The 22,734-nt window shown below is 34.8% G+C and overlaps 1 protein-coding gene and 2 pseudogenes across 1 annotated transcript; 2 read left to right on the top strand and 1 right to left on the bottom strand.

Annotated features, from left to right (window-relative positions):
- Positions 1 to 1,769: 1,769 nt before the first annotated feature.
- LOC111436457 (NADH dehydrogenase [ubiquinone] 1 beta subcomplex subunit 7) lies at positions 1,770 to 11,040 on the bottom strand. The gene is made up of 2 exons (XM_023074247.1): positions 10,615 to 11,040; positions 1,770 to 2,015 (listed from the first exon to the last, which is right to left on the bottom strand). The coding sequence occupies exon 1, from the start codon at positions 10,920 to 10,922 to the stop codon at positions 10,632 to 10,634; it is 291 nt and encodes a 96-aa protein (XP_022930015.1). The 5' UTR covers positions 10,923 to 11,040; the 3' UTR covers positions 1,770 to 2,015; positions 10,615 to 10,631.
- Positions 11,041 to 11,438: 398 nt separating this feature from the next.
- Positions 11,439 to 17,107, top strand: LOC111436408 (annotated as a pseudogene).
- A 2,175-nt stretch (positions 17,108 to 19,282) lies between these two features.
- On the top strand, positions 19,283 to 22,082 carry LOC111436409 (annotated as a pseudogene).
- Positions 22,083 to 22,734: the final 652 nt, after the last annotated feature.

The following is a 22,734-nucleotide window of genomic DNA, read 5'->3' on the forward strand; positions in this document are numbered from 1 at the left end:
TTCGAAGTGTTCGAATTCAAATTAGGGAATATGCGCTACATATATACGATATATTTAACCGCATTTTTGTTTTATTTCCGAATTAAACAAAAAGAGAGAATTTGAGATATTTAAATAAGTTTTAAATATTTTAATCAAATATGTGTCGGAATTGGGATTGGCTTTTGAGTTAATATTAAATATTAATTAAATAGTTTAATTAATCATTTAATATTACTTTAATTTGAAATTAATTATTCAAATTAATTGTTGAATTAAAATGAAGAAAGTCAAAATGTTGACTTCATTTAATGGATTAAGAAAAATCCATGTTGGTGGAATTTTGAGGTGTCAAAATTTGGTGAACTCAACTTGCATGCTTGCCACATAATCCCAATCATTTGAGTGGAATTTTGAGTGTCAAAATTTGGTGATCTCAAATTTGCATGAACATACATACATAACTCTATAAATAGCTTGAGATAGTGGAAAATACAAAATCCCTCCCAAGTTTAGTCACTCACCGGATTCCACAATCCCGTTCTAAGGCCGGAGGATAGTGGAAAATACACTAGTGGTTCAAAACCGGTTCGTGAGGAAAAAGGAATTTGAACTTCAAAAGGCTAGTATTCGAACTCATTAAGTTTTAATACTTATGAACATGCTAGTTATTTACTATAATTGATGTTCTAAAAGTGCTTAAGATTCAAATTGCTTCTGCATGTGGTATAGTCCATGTGGATACGTATACGCGTTTGCTTGTATACGTATACACGTCTGCTTGTGGTCCATGTGCGCTTGCATGAGCCATGTGTAGAGAAGTGCTTTACATCCAATTCTACCTAGACCGTAAAGTAGAGACCAAAGGCATGATGTTTTATTAAAGAATAGATCTCATCATTATTGCATGCTACTTTTTCCGGGTAAAGGTAGGTGCCACATTTTACCTTTTCTAGGTAAAGGTGAAGAATACTTGTACGCATGACAACATCGCTATGAAGGCCATGGAAGAGAAGTTGGTTTAGTTGCATTCATATTTGGTTGTGTAGTGCTTGGTTAGATCAAGACATTAATTAAGTTAATGTTATTATGAATGTTTAAGTCCTCGACACTTTATGAAATGTTTTATATTTTGATAGAAAAAAATCATTAGAATGCACGAGTTTCTTGAAGGGTTATCATGTTTGCTATATGTATTGATTATGTTCAAGTCTTTAAGATACTACGGCGTACCATAGTTAAGCATGTATGGAACCGCTTACGTGTCCACAACAAATCATGTTATAATAAATATGAAAGTACTATAAGTATTTTGAATGTGATGCTTCATGCATGTCATGCAGATAAAAATAATATTTAATTTACAAACTGATATAAAATCAAACTATTTATTCAATACAATTAAATATATCACGGACTCCAAAGATTTCAAGATCTACATTAAAAATCTAGACTTTGATCCTACGCTCCAAATCCGGACTTCTTAAACTTAACCCTAAAAAAATTCTCTTAAATCTAGACTCCCTGAACCCCCATTTTAAGCCCCTAAGCTTAAGATGTTGAACCTGGACCCTAAAAAACCTAAAACATAATCAATTAATTAAATAAAAAGGTTAAAAAAAAATACTTGACACTCTAGATTTTTTTTCGTAATTTTTATTTGGTATACATTCAAATTATTAAATTCAAATATAAACTTTCAGGGGAAGAAAAATGTGAATGTGAACCCCTCCAATCTCATTTCAGATTATCGACCTGAGTAGATCAGGTGCTAAGGCTAATACCTCGACTAAAAGTTTAAAAATTTGAGACATCAGACTAAATCCACAAAGCAAAATGATATTCAAGATTCAATACACGTCAACATGATGATATTTTAACAAAGAAATCAAAGGATCAAGTTCACACGTTTTTTGGTAAGGGATAACTTTATTCCAAATGCTCAACAGATTTAATGTTTGGAAAGATGATATTCGAAACTAATAACTGGCGTCGGAAAATAGTGAACCTGACACGTCACAGCAGTTTACGGCTTCCTGTCAGATTTACGTGAAACAGTTAATAGGTAACTCCACATGATGCATGCGAAGTAAATCAAGAAATTTTATAATTTGACACCCAGAAATTTTGAATTTTCACATTAATGCAAAAATTCAAGCCCATTTTCTCTAAGCAACAAAGTTGAAAGATCAACTTCTAATCTTGTATAGACAAGTAAATGAAAGTGAAGACAAATGTAGTAATAATGTTCCAATGAGATTCCAAAATCAAGGTACATAAAACCATTCGAAATAATTGAAAAACAATTCCTAGAAGAAGAATCCACTAGAATCAACATGTCAGACATAGGGATATCATCACGAGAAATGGTGATACACCTCAGAAGAATGAATATAAAGGAAATGTTCTTTTAATATACTTTTTGAATCACTGCGGTGAAAGACAAAAACCTACCAAAATTTTCTAACCTAAGCCTAACATAACTGGTTAAGACATATATTTTCGATAAAAAAGTTGAAGGTTCAAAACTCTCCCCTGGTTGCACCCCAAATATGGAGCAAAACCTTTCCAATGATGACAAATTCATGTTTCCACCCTCCGTGGTTTTCAACAAAGAGATTCAACAATAACATTTTAAGAAAAGCATCCCTTCAAACAACTCAAATGGAAGGTCAGGTAATGAAGCAGGGAAAACCCACGCTGCTGAGAACCTCAACCAAGGCAATTACTTCCATACCTCAAGACTCTTGAATCACTTATTTAGCAATTACATATTTTACCCAACAGCCTAATCCAAATATAAGAAAGCAAGGGCAACCACAAACACCTAAAGAGAACATAGATTGAATTATCCACACAAAATAATTGACATATGGATAAATCTCATGATTTTCCCAACTACATAAATACCATAGGCAATAAAAATAGTTTTGGTTGTGAAATCAGAAACTACAGAAAGATTTATAAAAAAAATTGTTAAATGCCTAAAAAAAGAAATTATTAAGCAACTAGCTTTTACCAAGTCATACGGAAGAATAACGTAGACAGGTCTACAAAATAGAAGGGCCAAAACAAAGGAACAAATGAAAAGGAATACAAGGATAAAAAATAATCAAAATCATTAGATGAGCATGTCCAAAGAAAGACATGGAATGCACCTACTCCAAACAGTCTCTCGACTTCTTATATTTTTAAAAGCTCTCCTACTTCTCTCAAGTCCAGTGTCTCATAAGATGCAAAATAATAATAATAATAATAATATAAAGAATAATAACTTTAAATTAATAAAATAAAAAATAAAAGCCGGTTGCTTAAAACTAACACATTCTGAATGTGGGGTCAACAAGCACTTCTCCATCATATCCTTTACAAACCAACAGGAGGAGCTAAACTAACTCTACATGTCCCACATACTGTTCAAGACTCAGTACAATGCCAAAACAAATGATCTAAATCCTTGCCATAAATCTGCACAGAACCATACCACTAGGGACCCAAGACCAAGAAGATTTTCGGACAAAGTCCACAATGTTTGACATACCAAGGAAATAGACATTCAGACAACTTGATCTTTGGAATTCTAGCCAACCAATCAGATTGAAAGAAGGGTGGGGGCAAGGTAAATGGGATGTGAAATTTAGTGAAAAGGAGACTTAAGAAGAAACGTCGAAGACTCAAGACCCACCTACATGAGTCTAATGTTTATAACACGAGACAAATAGCTTGTAACACAAAAAGTTAAGACAAGTCTTCAAACACAGCATCTCAAAGAGGCACTCTAAAATCAAAATCAAAATGAAGGAGGAAATCATCCATAGCACTAATTGAACCACAAATCTTTCCACAGCGGAATGCAAGCCCCATTAACCACCAAGAATTTGAATTCATTAATAAAACAAGGTAAGCAATGGGTGATTTTCTAAGGACTTCTAAATGTGCATCTGGAGACCACAGGAATGACCAGCCTAGAAACAGACACATTTACATGCAACAATCATGTGCCACAAAGACTCTGGCTCTAAGAAGCAAAATATACAACTTTCATTACAATATCCAAAATCTAAATTATAAAGTAACAGAAATGACTATTTATAACCACCTTGAAAATAACTCATTGTCAATTGAAAGGTTGTAACTCTCATGCCCATCAATATCATTATGGCCACCAGCAAAACTATAACCTAAAACATTGAAAATAATATTTTAACATTGAAAAATACAATGAAACCTCACTGAGTTAATATGTTAATCAGTCAACCAAAAGTTTGTAACCTATCTGAAAGTAATTAAAGCTTTTCTTGAAGTGGTTTGCAATAGATTGGGGTACTATTTCCATAAATGAAAATTGATTTGTTTTTAATGAAGCATGAGTTGCAATTGAGTTCACTAAATGCAACTCTATTTTGTCATCAGGAACAGCAAGTAGGGTACAACTCCATCATCCACCTTAAAGCCCTTGTGACATGATTAAGACGCCTTACTTCGTATCAAGTTTCATGTAACGATTTATCTAAACTGTCTCTCTCATGGAACTCGCTACATACTTTCCACAAACATCTTCATACACTCCCAGTTGTCTTGGAAAAAGGCCAAAGAAAAACTATCTGGTCCACGAGCTTAGTTTCTATCCAACCCAAAAACCACCTTTTTAACTTCCTCTAAAGAGAAAAGTGCCTTGAGCAAAACTCTGTCCTCAAAGGAAATAGGGCACCAATCCACCCTCTTTCACCAACTGGCAAGGCCTAACGAGCAAGCCATACAAAAAGGAGATGTATGAAAAACCTTTTCTCATGAAAAACAAACAAAGAGGAAGCTCCTCAGTTGTCTCTTTACAACTCTAAGAGCAGGTAGTACGAAAGTTAAATGCCTAAAAACAACCAGTCCAAATGCCATCGGGAAAATCACATCCCCAAAGGATCTCTCTTGAGCCTTTTTTTAAGGTTGTTACTGAATCCTCAATACTTCTTTTTTTAAACAATTTATTGAATCCTCTATTTAAATAATTAAATTATAAAAATATACTATTACAGTGAGATGGGAGAAGTGGAGTAAAAATGCAAACTTCTTGATGAGAAACATGCCCTTTGGGAAAATGAATAGGATACAAGCACTTGTTAATTTACATTTACAAACAAATTCTCAAACGTAGCACTTGTTGAGCAGCACAACATTTAGTTGGAGGAAATAGGAATGTATAAAAGCATGTTTGAAGTGTAAGAGATGAAATGAAACAGTACCAAATAAGGTCAAAAGCAAAGAGGGAAGAGAGTAATGCCCTCCCAAACTATGATGCTTATTGACTTAAAGGAGGATGCGATGAAGAAGATAAACGAGGATGTGATGAAAGTGGTTGGGGGTTAAAAATGTGGAACATCTAGAAAGCAAATAACCATGAGTTGCAATGTGTTAAGGAAGAAGAGAAAGAGCTAGTTCCAGCTCTGAATGTCAATCTTGATCAAAAGCAAAGCCACCATGGCGAAGTGGGGCTTTGCATAAATTTGTTTGTCCACATTCGACTAAACTTGTTAATGATAGAAATAGATTGAAAAGGCTTGAGCAATCAACCATTGTATAGAACTAAGAGGGGAAGGATAGAACAATACAATTCATCACATGCCGTATTTATCAAGCAGCATTATTCACTTAAAGAAGTTTTCATTTGATCCTAGAAGTATTATTCGCTTAAAGAAGTTTTCATGTGATGCTAGAAGTTGTGGGGCAATTTGGTCTCAGTCTGATATCTCCTTCTTACTATGAGGCTAGAGTAACCTACTTGGAAAAGAAAGTAGAACTCACAAATGATCTATTAACTAGTCATGAGGTTGAAAGGAAAAAAATGGTTGTTCATTGATCTCAGATGAGTCAGAACTAATTGGAAGGACAAAACTCTAATGACATTTTTAGTTTATCTTTCTGCTGAAACAATTTTTGAAATCCATTGATGCATCTTCCAACATCAATTTTGATGAAAATAGATTTGAACTGCTCAAATGCCATGGCATGGTGGAGAAAATTGGAGAAGAAAATGTAATCTGCATTGCTATAGATCTCAACCGAGCTAGAAAATATTTAAAAGCAAAATGGCCCCATTTATTTATGTAGTGGAAGCAATGTGTCGTTCATTATTCAGATTTAATTATGGAAGATGTTGGAAAGGACCAAAGGTGTCTTACAAGAGTTGTGGCACTTAGTAGTCCTATTTATCACCACATGTATGTGCTAAACAAGATGAGAGAGTTCCACAAATCACAGTAGATTGATAAGACGAACTACTACCTGTTTTGTGACCTCATCTTACACTAGCAAATATTCATAGCAAATATAGACAACTTGTAGATGGGCAAAGGAACCAAAGGGTAAGAAAGCAGCTGACACTGTTTTGATATCATCTTTTTTTTTAGATACTCAGTTGTGCATAGTTTAAAGACACCAAGACCCTTAACTTTTGTTTTAAGGCTTGTTGACGGTGACAAACCTACTATGGTTTATACTTTTTCTCCTTTTTAAAGCTTCCCTATTCTGTTCGCAATAATTTAGAGAAGCTTGGGAGGGACCAAACTTGTAGAAAGAAATATCCAATGAGCTCCCTTCTTTTCTCACTTGGTACACTTTTTCTTATGTTCGGAAGGAAACATACGTTTTGGATGATAAATGGATGGGGGGATTGACCACTTTGCATTACATTTCCTCGTTTGTATTATTTGACATCTACATAAACTATTTTGTGGTTGACGTCGTTCAATCTATGAGCTCTCCTTTTTTATCACTTGGTTTCTAGCGTTCATTGTCCAATAAGAAACGATGAATGACATGGCTCTCTTATCATTGATTGGAGAGTTTGGATTTTTGCCTTTGGAGTACTGATCCTAGAAGGGGTTTGTCTAGTGAGTATGTTTTCTTATCTTCATAGAAGGGAAAATTTCCAAAAGCAAATGCATCTTCTTGGCCTTGGATCACGGTGTTCCAAATGTTCCAACTAGACCTATTACACGATCCAAGACCAAGAAGATTCAACGAGCATTCATTCTTCATCTAGAAAATTGGATAGGCTCGGTTCAACCTTTATTTCATGTGTTACAAGCTAATTCGATTGAGGAAGAAACATTTGGAGCATCGAAAGTGAAAGCACAATTGAAGTGGAGCATGGAGTTGCTATAAATAGCACTTGATTGATAATTTATTCGCAAACTTTATTTATTATTTTAATTCCATAACTTCTTGTAGTGGGCAAAAGGGTGGGATGTTACTCATCAAAATGGCCTTTTAACTTCTTTTTTAGTGGGCACTTGAAGGGTAGTGGGGAGTAACTTACCAATCATGGCCACTAACATCTTTTAGTGAACATTTTTAAAGTTGGAGTTTCTTTTGTGGAGACTATAAATACCCACAAATTAGTATGTAAAAACAAAATTAAAATTTTTTAGGAATGAAATTAAGCTCTCAAATTGAGATTTTCACCTTTAGAAATTTAAGCATCTTTGTCATTTATAAGTTTCATGTTATTCTTGTGGTAGATTACATCCGAGTCATTCAATCAAGCCTTGATCAAGTTCGATTGTGGAGCGACTCAATTTAGAACAAAGTTCCAAATCTTGCTTCTAGATTTTTGATCTTAAGAGGTAATCTAATTCTACATTTATCTCTTTGTTGATCCAAATTTCGTATAAGAAGGTGTTAATCTCTTTGATTCAAGGGTTTTAGCTTCAACAAAAGCTTGGATTGTCAAACTGAGGATTAAGGTTGCCTTATCAAAGCATGTTAAATTGGCTTCTAATCAAGTTTTCTTCTTTGATCAAATTATCATTCTGTGGCATTCTTTGTCAGAAGGCAAAGGAAAGCTTAGATCATATCTAAGAAATTGCAACTTTTCTCAATCTATATTGAGTATTTTTCTGGTTGAACTGTTTGGCCTTTAGGAGGCCAGAGATTACAGGGAGATGATTGAAAAGTCCATTCTTCATTTGCCTTTTTGAGAGGAATGGAGGTTTTTGTGGCAAGCCAACGTGTGATTTATTATGGGTTATGTGAGGAGGAAAGGAACAATAGAATATTTAGAGTGGAGAGAGGCCCTTGTGATTTCTACTCCCTAGATAAGTTCAATGTTTCTCATTCGGGGTTGGTGATGAAGTCTTTTTGTAACTATTTGTTAGGGTCACTCATTTTGAATCCTTTCCTTTAGCAAATCTTTCTTTTGCACACTTGTTTTTTAGGAAACCTTTGTATTCTTTCATTTGTTCCTCAGAGAAAGTTTGATTCTTCATTAGAGAAGAATAAAGGTTTTAATGATAATGAGGTCAAGTAAGAATGGTTGATTGAAAAGCTTGAAAAAGAAAACAATGAAGATGAACTTGATAAATCATCCAATGCTCCTACCCAAAACATGATATCTCCATTTTTTGTACTTCTAAAGCAATGACAACAAGCTCTCATAAGTTAGTTTTCGGTGTACCACTCCAAAAGAACGTCGCTAAAATAAGCAATAGGTCTTTTATTTTGTATAAAAACAACCTCATGTCTTGTGCCTCAAGCAACCATTTCAACAAAGTTATAAATAAAAACACGTGCATTTATTCGAGGAATATTGCCATTTGATAATTCAAATGTCATGTAGTTAGCACTTCATTAGTGCTTCTAGCAAATGTAAGAATGAGCCTTTTGACTTTGTCTCCTCCTCCCTCTTTTCTTCTTCTTTTCCCATCTCTTCAGCCTCCCACTCTTCTTTTTCTAACTCTTCCTCCTCCTCCTCCTCCTCCTCCTCCTCCTCTCCCCCTCTTCTTCTTTATTTGATTCCTCTTCATTTGTGAGTGAAAAGAAGTGCCTTATTGAACATGCTCGCTTAAGATATTACTCAAGCAATTGACATATGCCTTACATAACCTCTTGCTATGTGCAATCACATGAGTGTACCCTGAGTACACTGTCTGAGAACTTAAAAAAAAAAAATGTCATTCTTCAATTTTCAATGTGGATACATTGCTCTTATTTGTTTTACGCTCTTTTAGCAAGAAAATGTGTAACTCTTTATTTCTAATGTTGGGGTTCTCTTGGGTTTTTTTCATCATTCTTTAATAAAGAAACATGAGAAGCAATTTTTTTTTTTAAGAATATGGATCAAAGGAATAGTAAAGAAGCTTTCGATAAATGCTGTACAATCCCTCAAACTAAATATTTGGTTGGAAAGGAATAATAGATCATTTATTGAGGTTTTTTTGTCATTGATTGTAGACTGGAGGTGGTACAATGTTGCAAAGAAAATCGTTCATTTCAGGTTTCTTTAGAAAGAGAGTTCTGTTGCTATTCTTTCTCTATACTATAATAAATTCAAGATGGGAAAGTTTTTCCTAGAGGCTCTGGGTCTGGGTTGGAAGTTGTCTATTTGGAGATAATTTTTGCAGAAACTGCTATGATGCAATCTTCTTAAACAGAGTGCAATGGGGGTTGTTTTTTACTATTTGTAACTTTCTACTGCATCATAAAAATTTAATTTCATATGAAGCTTCATCACTAAAATTTTAGAGTTCCCAGAATCAAGAAATAAGTAGTGAAGATTAAAAAAGTACACAAGTAAATTTGATAATCTCCTATTTGATATAACAAGTACTCTTTCAACCCGTCTGAGGGAGGAATTCTTAGAAATTTCCTAATACACAATAAGAACAAGCACGGTGAGCCTAAATAATGGGAAAGCTTGTGTGGCCGCTGTGATAAATGATAATGATCCTTTTACCGTTGAAAAATAGACTCACATAAGTCGTAACTTCAGAGCATCATTTGCACTTAGGATGGACCCTCTTTCCATGAAAGTTACTAATTTAAAATAGTAGAATTTTCTTTTAACTATCCTAGAAAACAGAATTTCCTACAGCACAACCTTACACAATATACTACTATAAGACCTTAGAAATTTGAACAAATGCAGCATAGTAGTAGAACTAAAAGAGCACATACCCTCTCACAATAAGAAGTTCCAAGTGAACTTAGAGAGTTTTGAGGCAGACCAGAAGAAATGATGAATGGACCTGTCTCAAGTAGTCAATCGAGTAGGTTCATTTCATAAGCACAAGTGAATACAAAAAGACCCCACTATAGGTCCTTGGTCTTTTAGAGAAAGATTTATGATGTGTGACCAATTGTTTCCACCAATTAGGAGTTTCTATTTTCACTGACAAAGGTGGGGAAATAACTGGTTCCCTAAGTAGTGCCCAAGCACCCGAGGTTGGGAAATAATGATCTTATTATTTTACTTGACTTTAGGTAGCCCAGAAGAACAGCTCTTCCTTTATAAAAATTCCCAAATTTTTTCATTTCTCCAATTCTGGCGTATATTGCACACATATTTCTTCGTGTAAGTCATACTAGAATTTCATAAACGCCTTCATCCATAAGTTTATGCGTTTTCTTATCCGTTCCAACATAAATCAAGAGAAAAATATATTCTAATCATGCTATAGGGGTCAATCCACGATCCGGTGTCAGCTCAGAAAGATCATAGCCCTAATATGAAAGGAGAAAAAGAAAACATAGAACTTTGAACATTCGAACCAAGATCATGAGAAATCGATGACACGGTAAAAATAACAAGATATCAATAGAATCGATAACGCTTAAGAAGATTAGAGAGCAAGAGAAACGAACCTGATTAAGGAATGACGTCATACATTGGCAGTCTTGGGAATGAGAGGAATACCCTTCTTGAATTTGGCCTCCTCCTCACGGATCTTCTGCATCTGAAGCATCCTCTCCATAACGAGCTCATATTCACATTTCTCGTAGGAATGGCGCTCGTTTTCGCATTTCCATGGGAGGTAGAACTCGGATTGGCGGCACTTATTAAGAGGGATCAACAAGTGAGCGCACTGGTCTCTGTAAGGAATTGGAACCCTGGCCTCCACCATCTCAGCCTGCGTCGCTATCATCTTCTTCGAGGATCCCTGGACTTCCATATCGATCTGATTTCTTCGCCTGTCGTCTCCGGTTCGTGAGCTTGACTGTGAATATCTCAGTTGAAGAACAGACTCATGATAATCGCAATGTATAGGCCTGTCATACGAATACGGGCCGGACTTTAAAAGGGCCGCAGGTTTTCTCTTTATTTATTTTTATTTTTTTCTTACGATTCTAATTATTTAATAATTTTTTCATATCAAATTTTCTATTTTTGAATTTGTAATTTCTTAGCACACGTATTTCTTTGGAGTTGTTTCATACATTTATAGTCTATATAGTACTTCAAACCATATTGTATTAATTACTACATGTAACGTTTCATAATTATTACACAATTTTTATAATTTTTATAATTTTTATAATTAAATTTTCAAAGAAATTGGCATGATTGATAACTCAATTTTTTCTTCTATTTTCTTTACCAACGTTTTCATATTTTTATCATCTATGTCCTCTTTTTTAATCATTATGTAACAAGTTATTTTAAAAAATATTAATCAATTCTTATGCCGATGAATAGTTGCTATAAGTAAAAATCATAAGATAGTGGTACAATCCTCATACATACGTAAGAGTAGTTGTCACAAGGTCAGTACAATTCTCATGCACACAGATAATTGACCCATGGCCATAACATACAATGCAACACATCTCATGCACACAATAGGTAATTATTGCAATTCTCATATATAAAAATATTCTTATACACACATATAGGTAATTACTACCATTCCTATACACAAACAAAAGTTTATCTTAGATTTTCATGTATGCAAAGATCTTGTTGAGGACACTTAGCCTTCCTTTATAATTTATATATGTATAATATTTCACTCTTAATTATAGACTAATATCTTGTATTATTGAGGATACTTATCATTCGATTATGGTTAGCCATATGTATTATATTTGACCTTTGATTATAGATTAATATATTGTATTCATTTAGGTTCTTTCCATTCCTTTTGTAATCTACTTGATTTTATAAATGATTACAAATACAAAACTTTTACCACTCTTCTTGTGGGGTGGTTTGAGCAAATATTTTCAAAGTATCAGAACCCGTTTGATTTAACGACCCTGATCCTTTATTTTTAACGGTTTCTGAACCTCTTCTCATCTTCTTACTTTCAACACTCTAATCCATACCATCACTATCAAGCTTTCTTCCTCCAATTATCTTCTTTGGAAAAGTCAATTTCTCCCTCTCCTTAAGAGTTAAGATATGTTGGGTTACGATGATGGGACTTTGGTTTCACCATCTCGTTTTGAACTTGAAACCTCCTCAACACTCAGCATCAAATATTTGACGTGGAAAGCAGTTGATCAACGACTTTTTTGTCTCTTTCTCTCTCCTCTCTCACCAAGAAATCCATTGTTGTCGTCGTTGGTCTTTCTACTATTTGTGATGTTTGGTTCGCATTGAAGACTATGTTCAGCCATCATTCAAAAGCCTGTGAACTAAGACTCAAGGATGACTTGCAGCTGATGAAATATGACACCTAATATTTTGCTGATTATGCCCATACCTTCAAAATAATATGTGACCAACTTCATACCATTGGCAAACCCATTGAAAAATTGATAAAGTGCATTGGTTGCTTTGTGGACTCGGCATTGACTTTTCAACTTTTTCTATTGCTCAGGTGGCTCTCACCCCTCTCTCATGTTTTGCAGATTTAACCTCTAAAGCTGAAAGTTTTGAGTTAATTCAACACTCCCTTAAGCATTTTGACTCCATTCTTGCAACATTCACAACTACTAATCGTAGTCACACCCATGGAAGCCACTCTGCTCCTGTAGCAACCACGATAACAACTCTTCCAACTAAGGACGAACCCATTCGGGTCAAGGTCGTCGATTACCTTGTTGCCAAATATGTCGCGCTGAGGACCATTATGTTGACCGTTTCAACCAACGGTATGCTCGGACTGACTCTGCTCATGCTCACCTTGCCGAAGCTTTCAGCACGTCCTATTCTATTGGTGGATTCGAGACTGCTAATTGGTTTTTGGACATTGGGGCTTTGGCCCATATGAAGACCGATCCATCTATTTTGGATCAGTCCAAAAATTATATGCGTAAGGACTCGGTGGTCCTAGAAAACGACGTCTCTCTATCCATTAATCACACTAGTACTCTTTCTCATATTTCAAATATTCACTCATTAGATGTCTTGGTTGTCCCTCATCCCATTAAAAATATTTTTTTAATGAACGTCTAAATTTCTCCCTTCGTTACATTTACTAATAATCTTTTTACTCACTAGAATCATAAAAAAGGAAGGGTGTTGTAAACCGGTAGAAGTGATGAAGAGATATGTACTGAAGTGCAGCAACTCTGCCTTTATTTCTATTCTTAAAAATAAATATATACGTGCTTCATGTGATTTATGGTATACTTGCTTGGGTCACGCGAATTATTATGTTATTTTATTTTTAAATAATAATTAAAAAAAAAAGACATTTCTCTTACGTCTTTAGTGTCTTCTCGTATGTATGTAACAACCCTAAATTTCCACATACTCAGAATCGCTACTATAGTCTCATGCTCATCTCTAATGCGGAAATGTAACTCTTACATGAACATTATTTCTAACTTAAACTTCGAAAAACGCTTAAAACAGCTTTTTCTTTGGAAAACACAACCATGGTCTTACGTGCTTAAATACGAAATACTGAAATTTAGAGAAAATAAAAACAAATACAAATCAGTTTAAAATAATGAAATGAAAAAACACCTATTCTAACTTAAGACTAGGAATTTAAATATGAGTCTACCCTATGCCCGTGCCAAAGTCTCTACTCGCGATGTCGCCGTCCTTCGTACAAATACGTCTTGCCTTTACTTGAAAAATGATGTGGCACACGGCCTGAGTACTTCAAAGAATACTTAGTTAGTGGCCCCACTATAGGGTGTCATGCAAATGCAAACACATGCAATCATGATTTAGGGATCTGTCTCTAATCATCATAAGGGTAGCCTCTAGTCTCAAACAAATTGGATGTGTAGTACTTTCCTACACACGACTCACACGTACGAGTGTAAATCCCCAGGACGCTCGCACACCCCCTAGACCCTTTGGTCAAGCTAATCTGTAGCGACATCCAGAGGTCAGCGGAACCCCATAGTGTCATGCGCCTCATGAACACTCTCATCTGTGCGCATTCGTGCTCGTGCACATTTGCACTCATCATCGTACTGTGCGCGTCCACACTCATCATCTCTAGGGGAAATAGCCCTATGCTTATGAACATACAATATGCATGAGGTCCTTCTAAATCCATCATAACGTCTCTTCTGACACAACCCTCTAGTCTCATCTCTTTGTTACTCTAGGTAACACAGACTCGAGGATATTTATAATAATATCATTTTCATGCTCTTATGGTTGTATCCTATGTCGATCTAACGACATGATGCAATATGGCACTCATCATCATATGACATGCTCAATATGGAAAACATCATCATATTAAGATAAACGTCACGCTGGCATTTGATTAAAACTCTCATTTTCATCCCTTTGGTTGTAGTGTTTATTTTTGTTTGCCTGATTTATATATATACCTAACAAACTTTCTTCTCGTAGCATTCCTTGCATTTTCGTAGGTTATAGTCCGTATCATAAAGGGTTTCATTATCTTAATCCCACCACTATTAGGCTATACATCACGCGATACACAATTTGATGAAACTTACTTTCTTGATGTCCTTAGCTCCCAAGTTCAACCTCTTTCCTCTCTTCGTATTTCAAACTTCTTGGAACCGCGTCTTTACCATATTGATTCATCCTCCTACCCCTTCTTCATTGGAAATTCCTCGATCCAGCTTCTCTTTTTGTAATATTTGTTCTGACCTTGTGGATGAGTCTATGCAGGTTGATACTTCTTTTGCAAATTTCTCTTTGCCACCGACTTCTGATCCACTCTCTACGGAACCTATTGTTGATTCCTCTTCTTCTTTAGGCTCTCATCTTATGACAGAGCCAAAGCTAGTAGTTTCAAGACTCCTCATCCAACAAATATTTGATGTTTTGAGCTCATCTGGACTTCTTTAGGCTCTTTTTGCATCCATTGAGTAAAGAAGATTTAAATTCGCCGCTAGGAATTATTCCAACCATCGTTTTTCTCACATTCTTTTTCAATATCACCAAATTAAAGGCTTCTTTTCCTCCGAGTAAATGGAAATGCCACAAGTAGCTGTTCCCTTATTCACGTTACTGCTTCTTTGTTTAGCATGCAACGCCCAACTTTCGTCTACCTTTTACGATCAAACTTGTCCCAGTGCACTCACCACAATTAAAACCGTTATTAGGCAAGCAATTTCTTAAGAACATTGAATGGCAGAATCTATCATTCGCCTTCATTTCGATGATTGCTTCGTTCAAGGCTGTGATGTATCAATATTACTTGATGATACTCTGTCTATGATTGGTGAACAAAATGCAGCGCCAAATAGAAATTCTGTTAGAGGTTATAGGGTGATTCACAAGGCCAAGAGCGAAGTTGAGAAGATTTGTCCTGACATTGTATCTTGTGTCGATATTTTTGCTGTGGCGGCCAGAGATGCTTCTTTTACTTGATATTTCTTCATTTGTATGAAGTTATTTTACTAATATTGTCATATATAGTTAAAAAAAAATTAGGTCGGTGGTCCATCTTGGAAAGTAAAACTTGGAAGAGGAGACTCTACCGTTGCAAGCAAAACTCTTTCAAAGAACGAACTTTCGAATCTTGAAAGACTTATCTCAATTTTCGCAAACAAAGGTGTAACGACCCAGATCCACCGCTAGCAGATATTGTCCTCTTTGGGCTTTCCCTCAAGGCTTTAAAACGCGTTTGTTAGGGGAAGGTTTCCACACCCTTATAAATGGTGATTTGTTCTCCTCCCCAACTAATGTGGGACATCACAAAAGTCTTAGTATAAGAGATATGGTTACACTATCAAATAGTTAAATTTAAACTTTTTGAGTACCCCTACAAAATATAATATATGCATCGACCTTTATTAAGCATTTTCATGTCAACTTTGTTATGAGACAATCCCAATGGTTCTTTTTCAAGAATAGAATATACCATCAAAGTAATATTGATGCACAATTTGATATGAATCCAACAACTGATCACGTGCATGTACCCGAAGGACCGATTACAAGAAGCAAGGTTAAGAAGATTCAAGAGGCCTATACATTGCATCTTCAAAAGCTAGCTAGTGTACCGGTTGAAACAAGGACTTTTGTGCCCAAAAATCTTTATAGCATTCGCCTATCAAATCAAGAAGATAATGGAGTGGCTGATATTGGAAAATAATTAGAAGACTTGCCTTTGGTAGTTGAATTACCAATTAAGGAAATTATTAATGCTTTATTTGCTTCCTTTTATATTTAATAGCATTTATTAATAGTTTGTATGAATTGCCTTATATTCTTCAATTTGTATTTAATAGCATTTATTAGTGATTGGTGGCTGAACCATATTATGTTAGGGTTACCTTTTAGACCTATTTAAAGGCATGTAATACTCATGTTTGAGGGACTTTTAGTTGAATACAGAAAAAACCTTTGTGTTTTCTTGATACCCTTTTGGTGTTATTCTTTTTCAAATCTTGCTTTAGGTTTGATGTTTAAACCGATTCATTGAATTAGTTTTGATCAAGCTAATTCTGGAGTGAATTGTCTTGGTATCTAAGAGTGACCATCATAGATTCCAAGTTCGATCTAAGAGTCATTCATCTTCTAACCAGCTCTTGGTTGGAATCAATCCGTTAAGTTAGCTTCCTCTGTGAGCGTTTTGCAAGGATTCTAGAAGGACCTCTAGCTTTGCAAATTCCAGCATTGTAGGCGCGCTAAAATTCGCCTAAAAAAATGTCCAACATCATAGGAAAAAACAATTTGGCACCTCTAGATTTGGTCACACCCAATTCCTTTGACCATAACTATTTCAAAAATCTTATACAAAAGAAGGGTTTATTTCAAAAATCTTATACAAAAGAGGGGTTTGCTAAAAGAGGATCAAGTCCTTTTTAATGGAGGATCCACACATAATATTGTTATAGAATACAATAGAGATCCCACCCCATTCAAATTGACTTTGCCACTACAAAGATCAAAATGGGAGACATTCACCTTCTAGTAAGAATGGAAGGGCAAATAAGAAATATATGTGATGCCATCAACTAAATTTATTTCTATCACCGAAGGGTGAAATAATTTTAACACCCGAGGGTTATTATGTGACCAAATGATAAGAATCACGGTGTTCTAAATGTTCCAATTGGACCTATTACACGATCCAAGGCCAATAAGATTCAACAAGCATTCATTCTTCATCTACAAAATTGGATAGGCTTGGTTCAACCATCATTTCATGTGTTACAAGCTGATTCTATTGAGGAAGGACCATTTGGAGCTTCAGAAGTGAATATTTGCACAGTTGAAGTAACGGATGAGTTGCAAGCATCATTTCATGAGTTGTTAGAAAACTTTATTATTATTTTTTTTAATTTCATGAAGTTTGTAATGGTCAAACTGACTTTGCCTTTCGTGGAGATTTGAAGGGATCGGGATTAAATCATGGCGACTAACTTCGGGGAGACTATAAATACCCACAAATTATTAGGTAAAAATAAGATTTGTGATGAATGAAATTGATCTCTCAAGTTGAGACGTTTTCCTTAGAAATCTGAGCATCATCTGTACCATTTTCTAAATTTCATGCAATTCTTGTGGTAGATTGCATCTAAGTCATCCAATCAAGTCTTGATCAAAATCTATTGTGGGGTGACTCGATATAGAATAAGGTTTCAAATCTTGCTTCTAGATATTTGATGTTAAGAGATAATCTAATTCTAGCCTTTATCTCTTGGTTGATCCGAATTTTATATAAGAGGTGTTAATTTCTTTGTTTCAAGGGTTCTCGCTTCAACAAAAGCGTGGATCGTTGAGGTGAGGATTAGGGTTGACTTATCAATATCAGAGCCTAGGTTGGATCTTGTGGCCTATTCTAGAATTTATTTTATCTTTCATTTATGTTATTGTTTTTCTTTTCTTCAAAACCGTCTTTTTTTTTTCATTACCACCCTTTTTCTTCCTAAAAATCATATTCAGATCTTGAAAGAAAAAAGGGAAATCCTTTTCATATTTGATTTATCATTAGACAATTTGCTAGTTTATTTGACCAATTCATATTATTTCTAAACCATATAAATTTGGAACTATTGTGTTTGATATTATTCATTCATAATTTACACAGATAACTTCTAAATGTAAAAAGAGAAAGTTCTCGTTCTCAAAATCTTAACAACCTTTCTTTTTGGAATTTATTTTTTTGAGTGAGCAATTCTATAAATATATATATATATATATATATATATTTGTCTCTTATTATTTGTTTATTCCTTTCTTGTTTTATTTTGCTGATATTTCATAATTAACTCATCCTGATTTCTTTGAATAGCATGCTACTATCAAAAAAAATTTTATTCATATATTAGCCTACCTTGATCAAAATTTAATCACTAAATAGCCTACCTTTGTGTGTAATAAATACGAGTGTTCTTGAGTGTCAAATTAGTGAGTTGAGTGTGAGGTTCTAAACATTTTTAACTACGGTTTGTACAATCATGAACCAAGACGGAGGAAATGGAGGGGAGATTAATAAAGCTAGGTGGAGAGAAGCATAGGTCAGAACCATTACTCGTTTGAATCAAGTTATTAGTACATTGATAGACCGAATGGAGTGAATTGAAATAGCCTTAGGTAATCTTCAAGGAAGGGAAGTACTCTTGAAGGAAGAGTTGAAAATGAAGAAGATGACAATGTCACCCTTTTAGCGGGACATAGTCCTAGGGGAGGGAGAGATGTCGGTCGAGGGAGAAGAAGAGTCAGAAGAAGGGGTAGAGAAATTTTAGCACAAAAAAAGAATTGAGAGGGAGTACCAACATCAAAGTGGAGAAGAAAGAGGAGTTGGGGGAGTAAAGCTTAAAATTCTAACTTTCTATGGGAGATCTAGAGGAGTATTTGCAATATAGGAGCAAAATTGAGCATGTTTTCGATTGCAACAATTTTAGTGAAGAAAGAAAGTTGAAGCTTGCTGTGGCTGAATTTTGTGATTACGCAATTATATGGTGGACATCTTTGAAATAATAGTGGAGGAGAAATTAGGAAGAACCAATTGAAACATGGGAGGAATTGAAGACATTAATGAGAGAAAGATACATTCCTAAGGATTATTCTCGAGTACTCAAGCAAAAACTCTATACTCTGCAACAGGGATCCAAAAGTGTTGAATAATATTACAAAGAAATGAAGGCCCTTATGAATAGAGCATGCATTAATGAAGACAAAGAGGATACAATGGCTAGATTCTTTGGTGGGTTGAATCGACAACTTACTCATCAAGTGGATAGGCAAGCGTACTTTGATATGCAAGAATTGTTACACCTTGCTGTCAAAATCGAAGGGCAACTAGCTAGGGAGAAGGAGAACTCCAAGAGGTATGTTATTCTAAGTCTACTACTTTCAACCCTTGGAAAAAGAATGCAAATATTGAAAAGATAGACTTCAAGGTTAAAAGCAAGTATGAGCTTGACAAAAAGAACAAAGCTGAGACCTCCAATGGTAAAGAGAAAGTGGAGGAACACAAGGAGGTTCGAGAAAGAAATAGAGACATCAAATGTTGGAAATGTCAAGGAATTGGTCATATTAGTCATGATTGTCCTAACAAGAGAGTCATGATCATCAAGAATGGACAAGTTGTCACAAATAGTGAGGAAAATGACCAAGATGAGCTAATTGAAGAAGAAGTCCAAGAGAATGGGAAGGAATTGGAAGATCAGAGTCATTTGGCACTTGCTACAAGAAGACTTCTTAAAACTGAAGCTACGAAGAATGGTGTTGATGATCAAAGAGGCAACGTATTTCACACAAGGTGTTTAGTCAAGGGGACTCCTTGTAGTCTTGTTATTGATAGTGGAAGTTGTACCAATATAGTAAGCACCATGCTAATCAAAAGGTTACAAATTCCAACCCAACATCATCCTAAACCTTACAAGCTTTAATGACTCAATGATAGTGGAACAATGAAGGTAGTTTCTCAAGCTTTAATCTCTTTTACATTGGGAAAATATAAAGATAAGTTCTTTGTGATGTGCTGCTACCAATGCTTGCTTGAGACATATTGCTTGGCCGACCTTAACAATTTGATAGGAAGGTCTTGTATGATGGTTATTTGAATATGTATTATTTTATAAAAGATGTTAGAAAAATCACTCTGGTATCTTTGAGTTCTACTGATGTATTTGCTGATCAACTAAAGTTAGAGAAAAAAAAAAAAAAAGAGTTCGAGGAAGGAGAATTGAGAGAAAAAAATAGTGAAAAGAAGAATGGAATTGAAAAAAAAAAAAGTGAGTTGTTTGGCTAGAGTTGGAGAGGTTAGAAGGGCAATGTTTGCACAAAAAACCATCTTTTAATTATGTACAAGGAAGGATATTTGGTCTCTAACCATAAAAATTTATCTTTGTCTAGTATGTTTCAATCTCTTTTACAGGAATTTGAGGACATGTTCCAAGATGAAATACCTAAAGAACTACCTCCCATCAGAGGTATTGAACATAAAATAGATTTCATTCCGGGAATAGTCATTCCTAATAGGCCAACTTATAGAGCTAACCCAACTGAGACTAAAGAAATTCAGAGGCAAGTAGAGGAGCTCATGGAGAAGGGCTATATACGAGAGAGTTTGAGTCCATGTTCTGTACCAATCTTATTGGTGCCAAAGAAAGATGGAGGGTGGCACATTTGCGTGAATTGTAGAGCCATCAAAAAAATCAAGTATCGACATCTTATTTCTAGGCTAGATGATATGCATGATGAATTGCATGGTTCATGTCTATTTACCAAGGTTGATTTGAAATCTGGATATCATCAAATTAGAATGCATATAGGAGATGAATGAAAAATAGCTTTCAAAACGAAGTTTTGATTGTATGAATGGCTTGTTATGCCTTTTGGGTTAACTAATGCTCCTAGTACATTTATGCGCTTAATGAATCACGTTTTGAGAGAATATTTAGGAAAGCATGTCGCTGTATATTTTGATGATATTCTAATTTATTCAAAGGCCTTGCATGAGCATGTGGAGCATGTTTAGTCAGTTTTGATTACGCTTAAAAAAAGAAAAACTTTATGCTAATTTTAATAAGTATAGTTTTTTTCATGGAAAAGGTTAACTTTCTTGGCTTCATAGTTGGTGAAAATGGAGTAGAAGTAGATGAAGAGAAAGTTAAATCAATCAGGGATTCGCTGACACCAAAAATGCAAGTGAAGTGTGTAGGTTTCATGGGTTAGCTAGCTTTTATAGAAGATTTATAAAAGATTTTAGCACCATAGCTGCACCATTGAATGACTTAGTGAAAAAAGAACGTTGTTTTTAAATGAGGAGATATGCAAGAGAACACATTCAATGAGCTTAAGAAGAAATTAACCAATGCACCATACTTGTCTCGCCTAACCTTGATAAAACTTTTGAAATTGAGTGTGATGCAAGTGGTTTGAGCATATGTGTTCTTTTGATGGAAGATGGAAAACTCTTAACGTATTTTAGTGAAAAACTAAATGGAACAGTATTGAACTATCGTACCTATGATAAAGAATTGTTTGCTTTAGTTAGCACATGACAGGTGTGGCAACACTACTTATGGTCTAAAAAATTTGTGATCCAATCTGATCATAAAAGCTTGAAGTATCTTAAGGGTCAAAGCAAACTGAACCGTAGGCATGGAAAGTGGGTGGAGTTTATTGAAAAATTTTCGTATGTCATCAAATATAAGCAAGATAAGGATAATGTGGTAGCTGATGCATTATCTAGAACATACCATCTTTTTACTTCTTTTAGTGTAGAAATTCTTGGATTTAAGCATATTAAAGAATTATATAAAACAAAGAATTTGAAATTATTTATACATCTTGTCTTGCAAAAAAAAAAGCGGTGGATGATTATGATGTGTTTCATGAATTTTTATTTAAGAAAGGTAGGCTTTGTATTTCTAAATGCTCTATAAGAGATTTGCTTGTAGAAGAAGCACATGATGATGGCTTAATAGGACATTTTGGGATTAATAAAACTTATAATAGGTTGCATGAACACTTCTTTTGACAAGATGGAGCATGATGTTCATAAGTTTTGTAGCTAATATTTTAAATTCATAGAAGCCAAATCTAGATCACAAACAAATCGATTGTATACTCCTGTTAATGTACCTAACAAACCTTGAACTGATATATCTATGGATTTTTTTTTCTCAATTTGCCACACTAGAAACGGTAAAGCTAGTATTTTTTTGTGGTAGACAGATTTAGTAAAATTTAGTAAAATGGCTCATTTTATTGCATGCAACAAGACGGATGATACAAAATATGTTGCTGACTTCTCGACGCGTTGTCTGAAAGCGCTTCAGGTAGAGCTGCAAGCACTCATAGTGCAAGCTATCACCCACGGTCCACACTAGAAGAGTCCACTCTTTTGTTTAGATTATCTGTCAGTAGTCGCAAAGTAATGTGTTTTAATCTAGGGTCTTTTTCTATTTATACTCAATTTCGATTCGCCTTCTAATTCTTTTGACATTGATTCTTCTTTCGTTCTCTTCTTTCTTTTTCTATTTCCTCATTTACTTGAGATTTAGAAATGAAAATGAAAGTGTAAGGCGAAAATGAAGTAAATTCCTTGAGAGTTGCTTTACTTCGTTCAAGAAATTCTCTTCATTCTTTTTCTCGTTCTTTCCTCTCCTTTTGTTCTCTTATCTTTTGGG

Source organism: Cucurbita moschata, unplaced genomic scaffold (genome assembly GCF_002738365.1).
Source record: "Cucurbita moschata cultivar Rifu unplaced genomic scaffold, Cmos_1.0 Cmo_Scf00054, whole genome shotgun sequence".
Classification (NCBI taxonomy): domain Eukaryota; kingdom Viridiplantae; phylum Streptophyta; class Magnoliopsida; order Cucurbitales; family Cucurbitaceae; genus Cucurbita; species Cucurbita moschata.

What these genes read in the sequence shown, in the direction of transcription:
- LOC111436457 (XM_023074247.1), bottom strand. Translation starts at nt 10,922, where the DNA reads ATGGAAGTCCAGGGATCCTCGAAGAAGATGATAGCGACGCAGGCTGAG.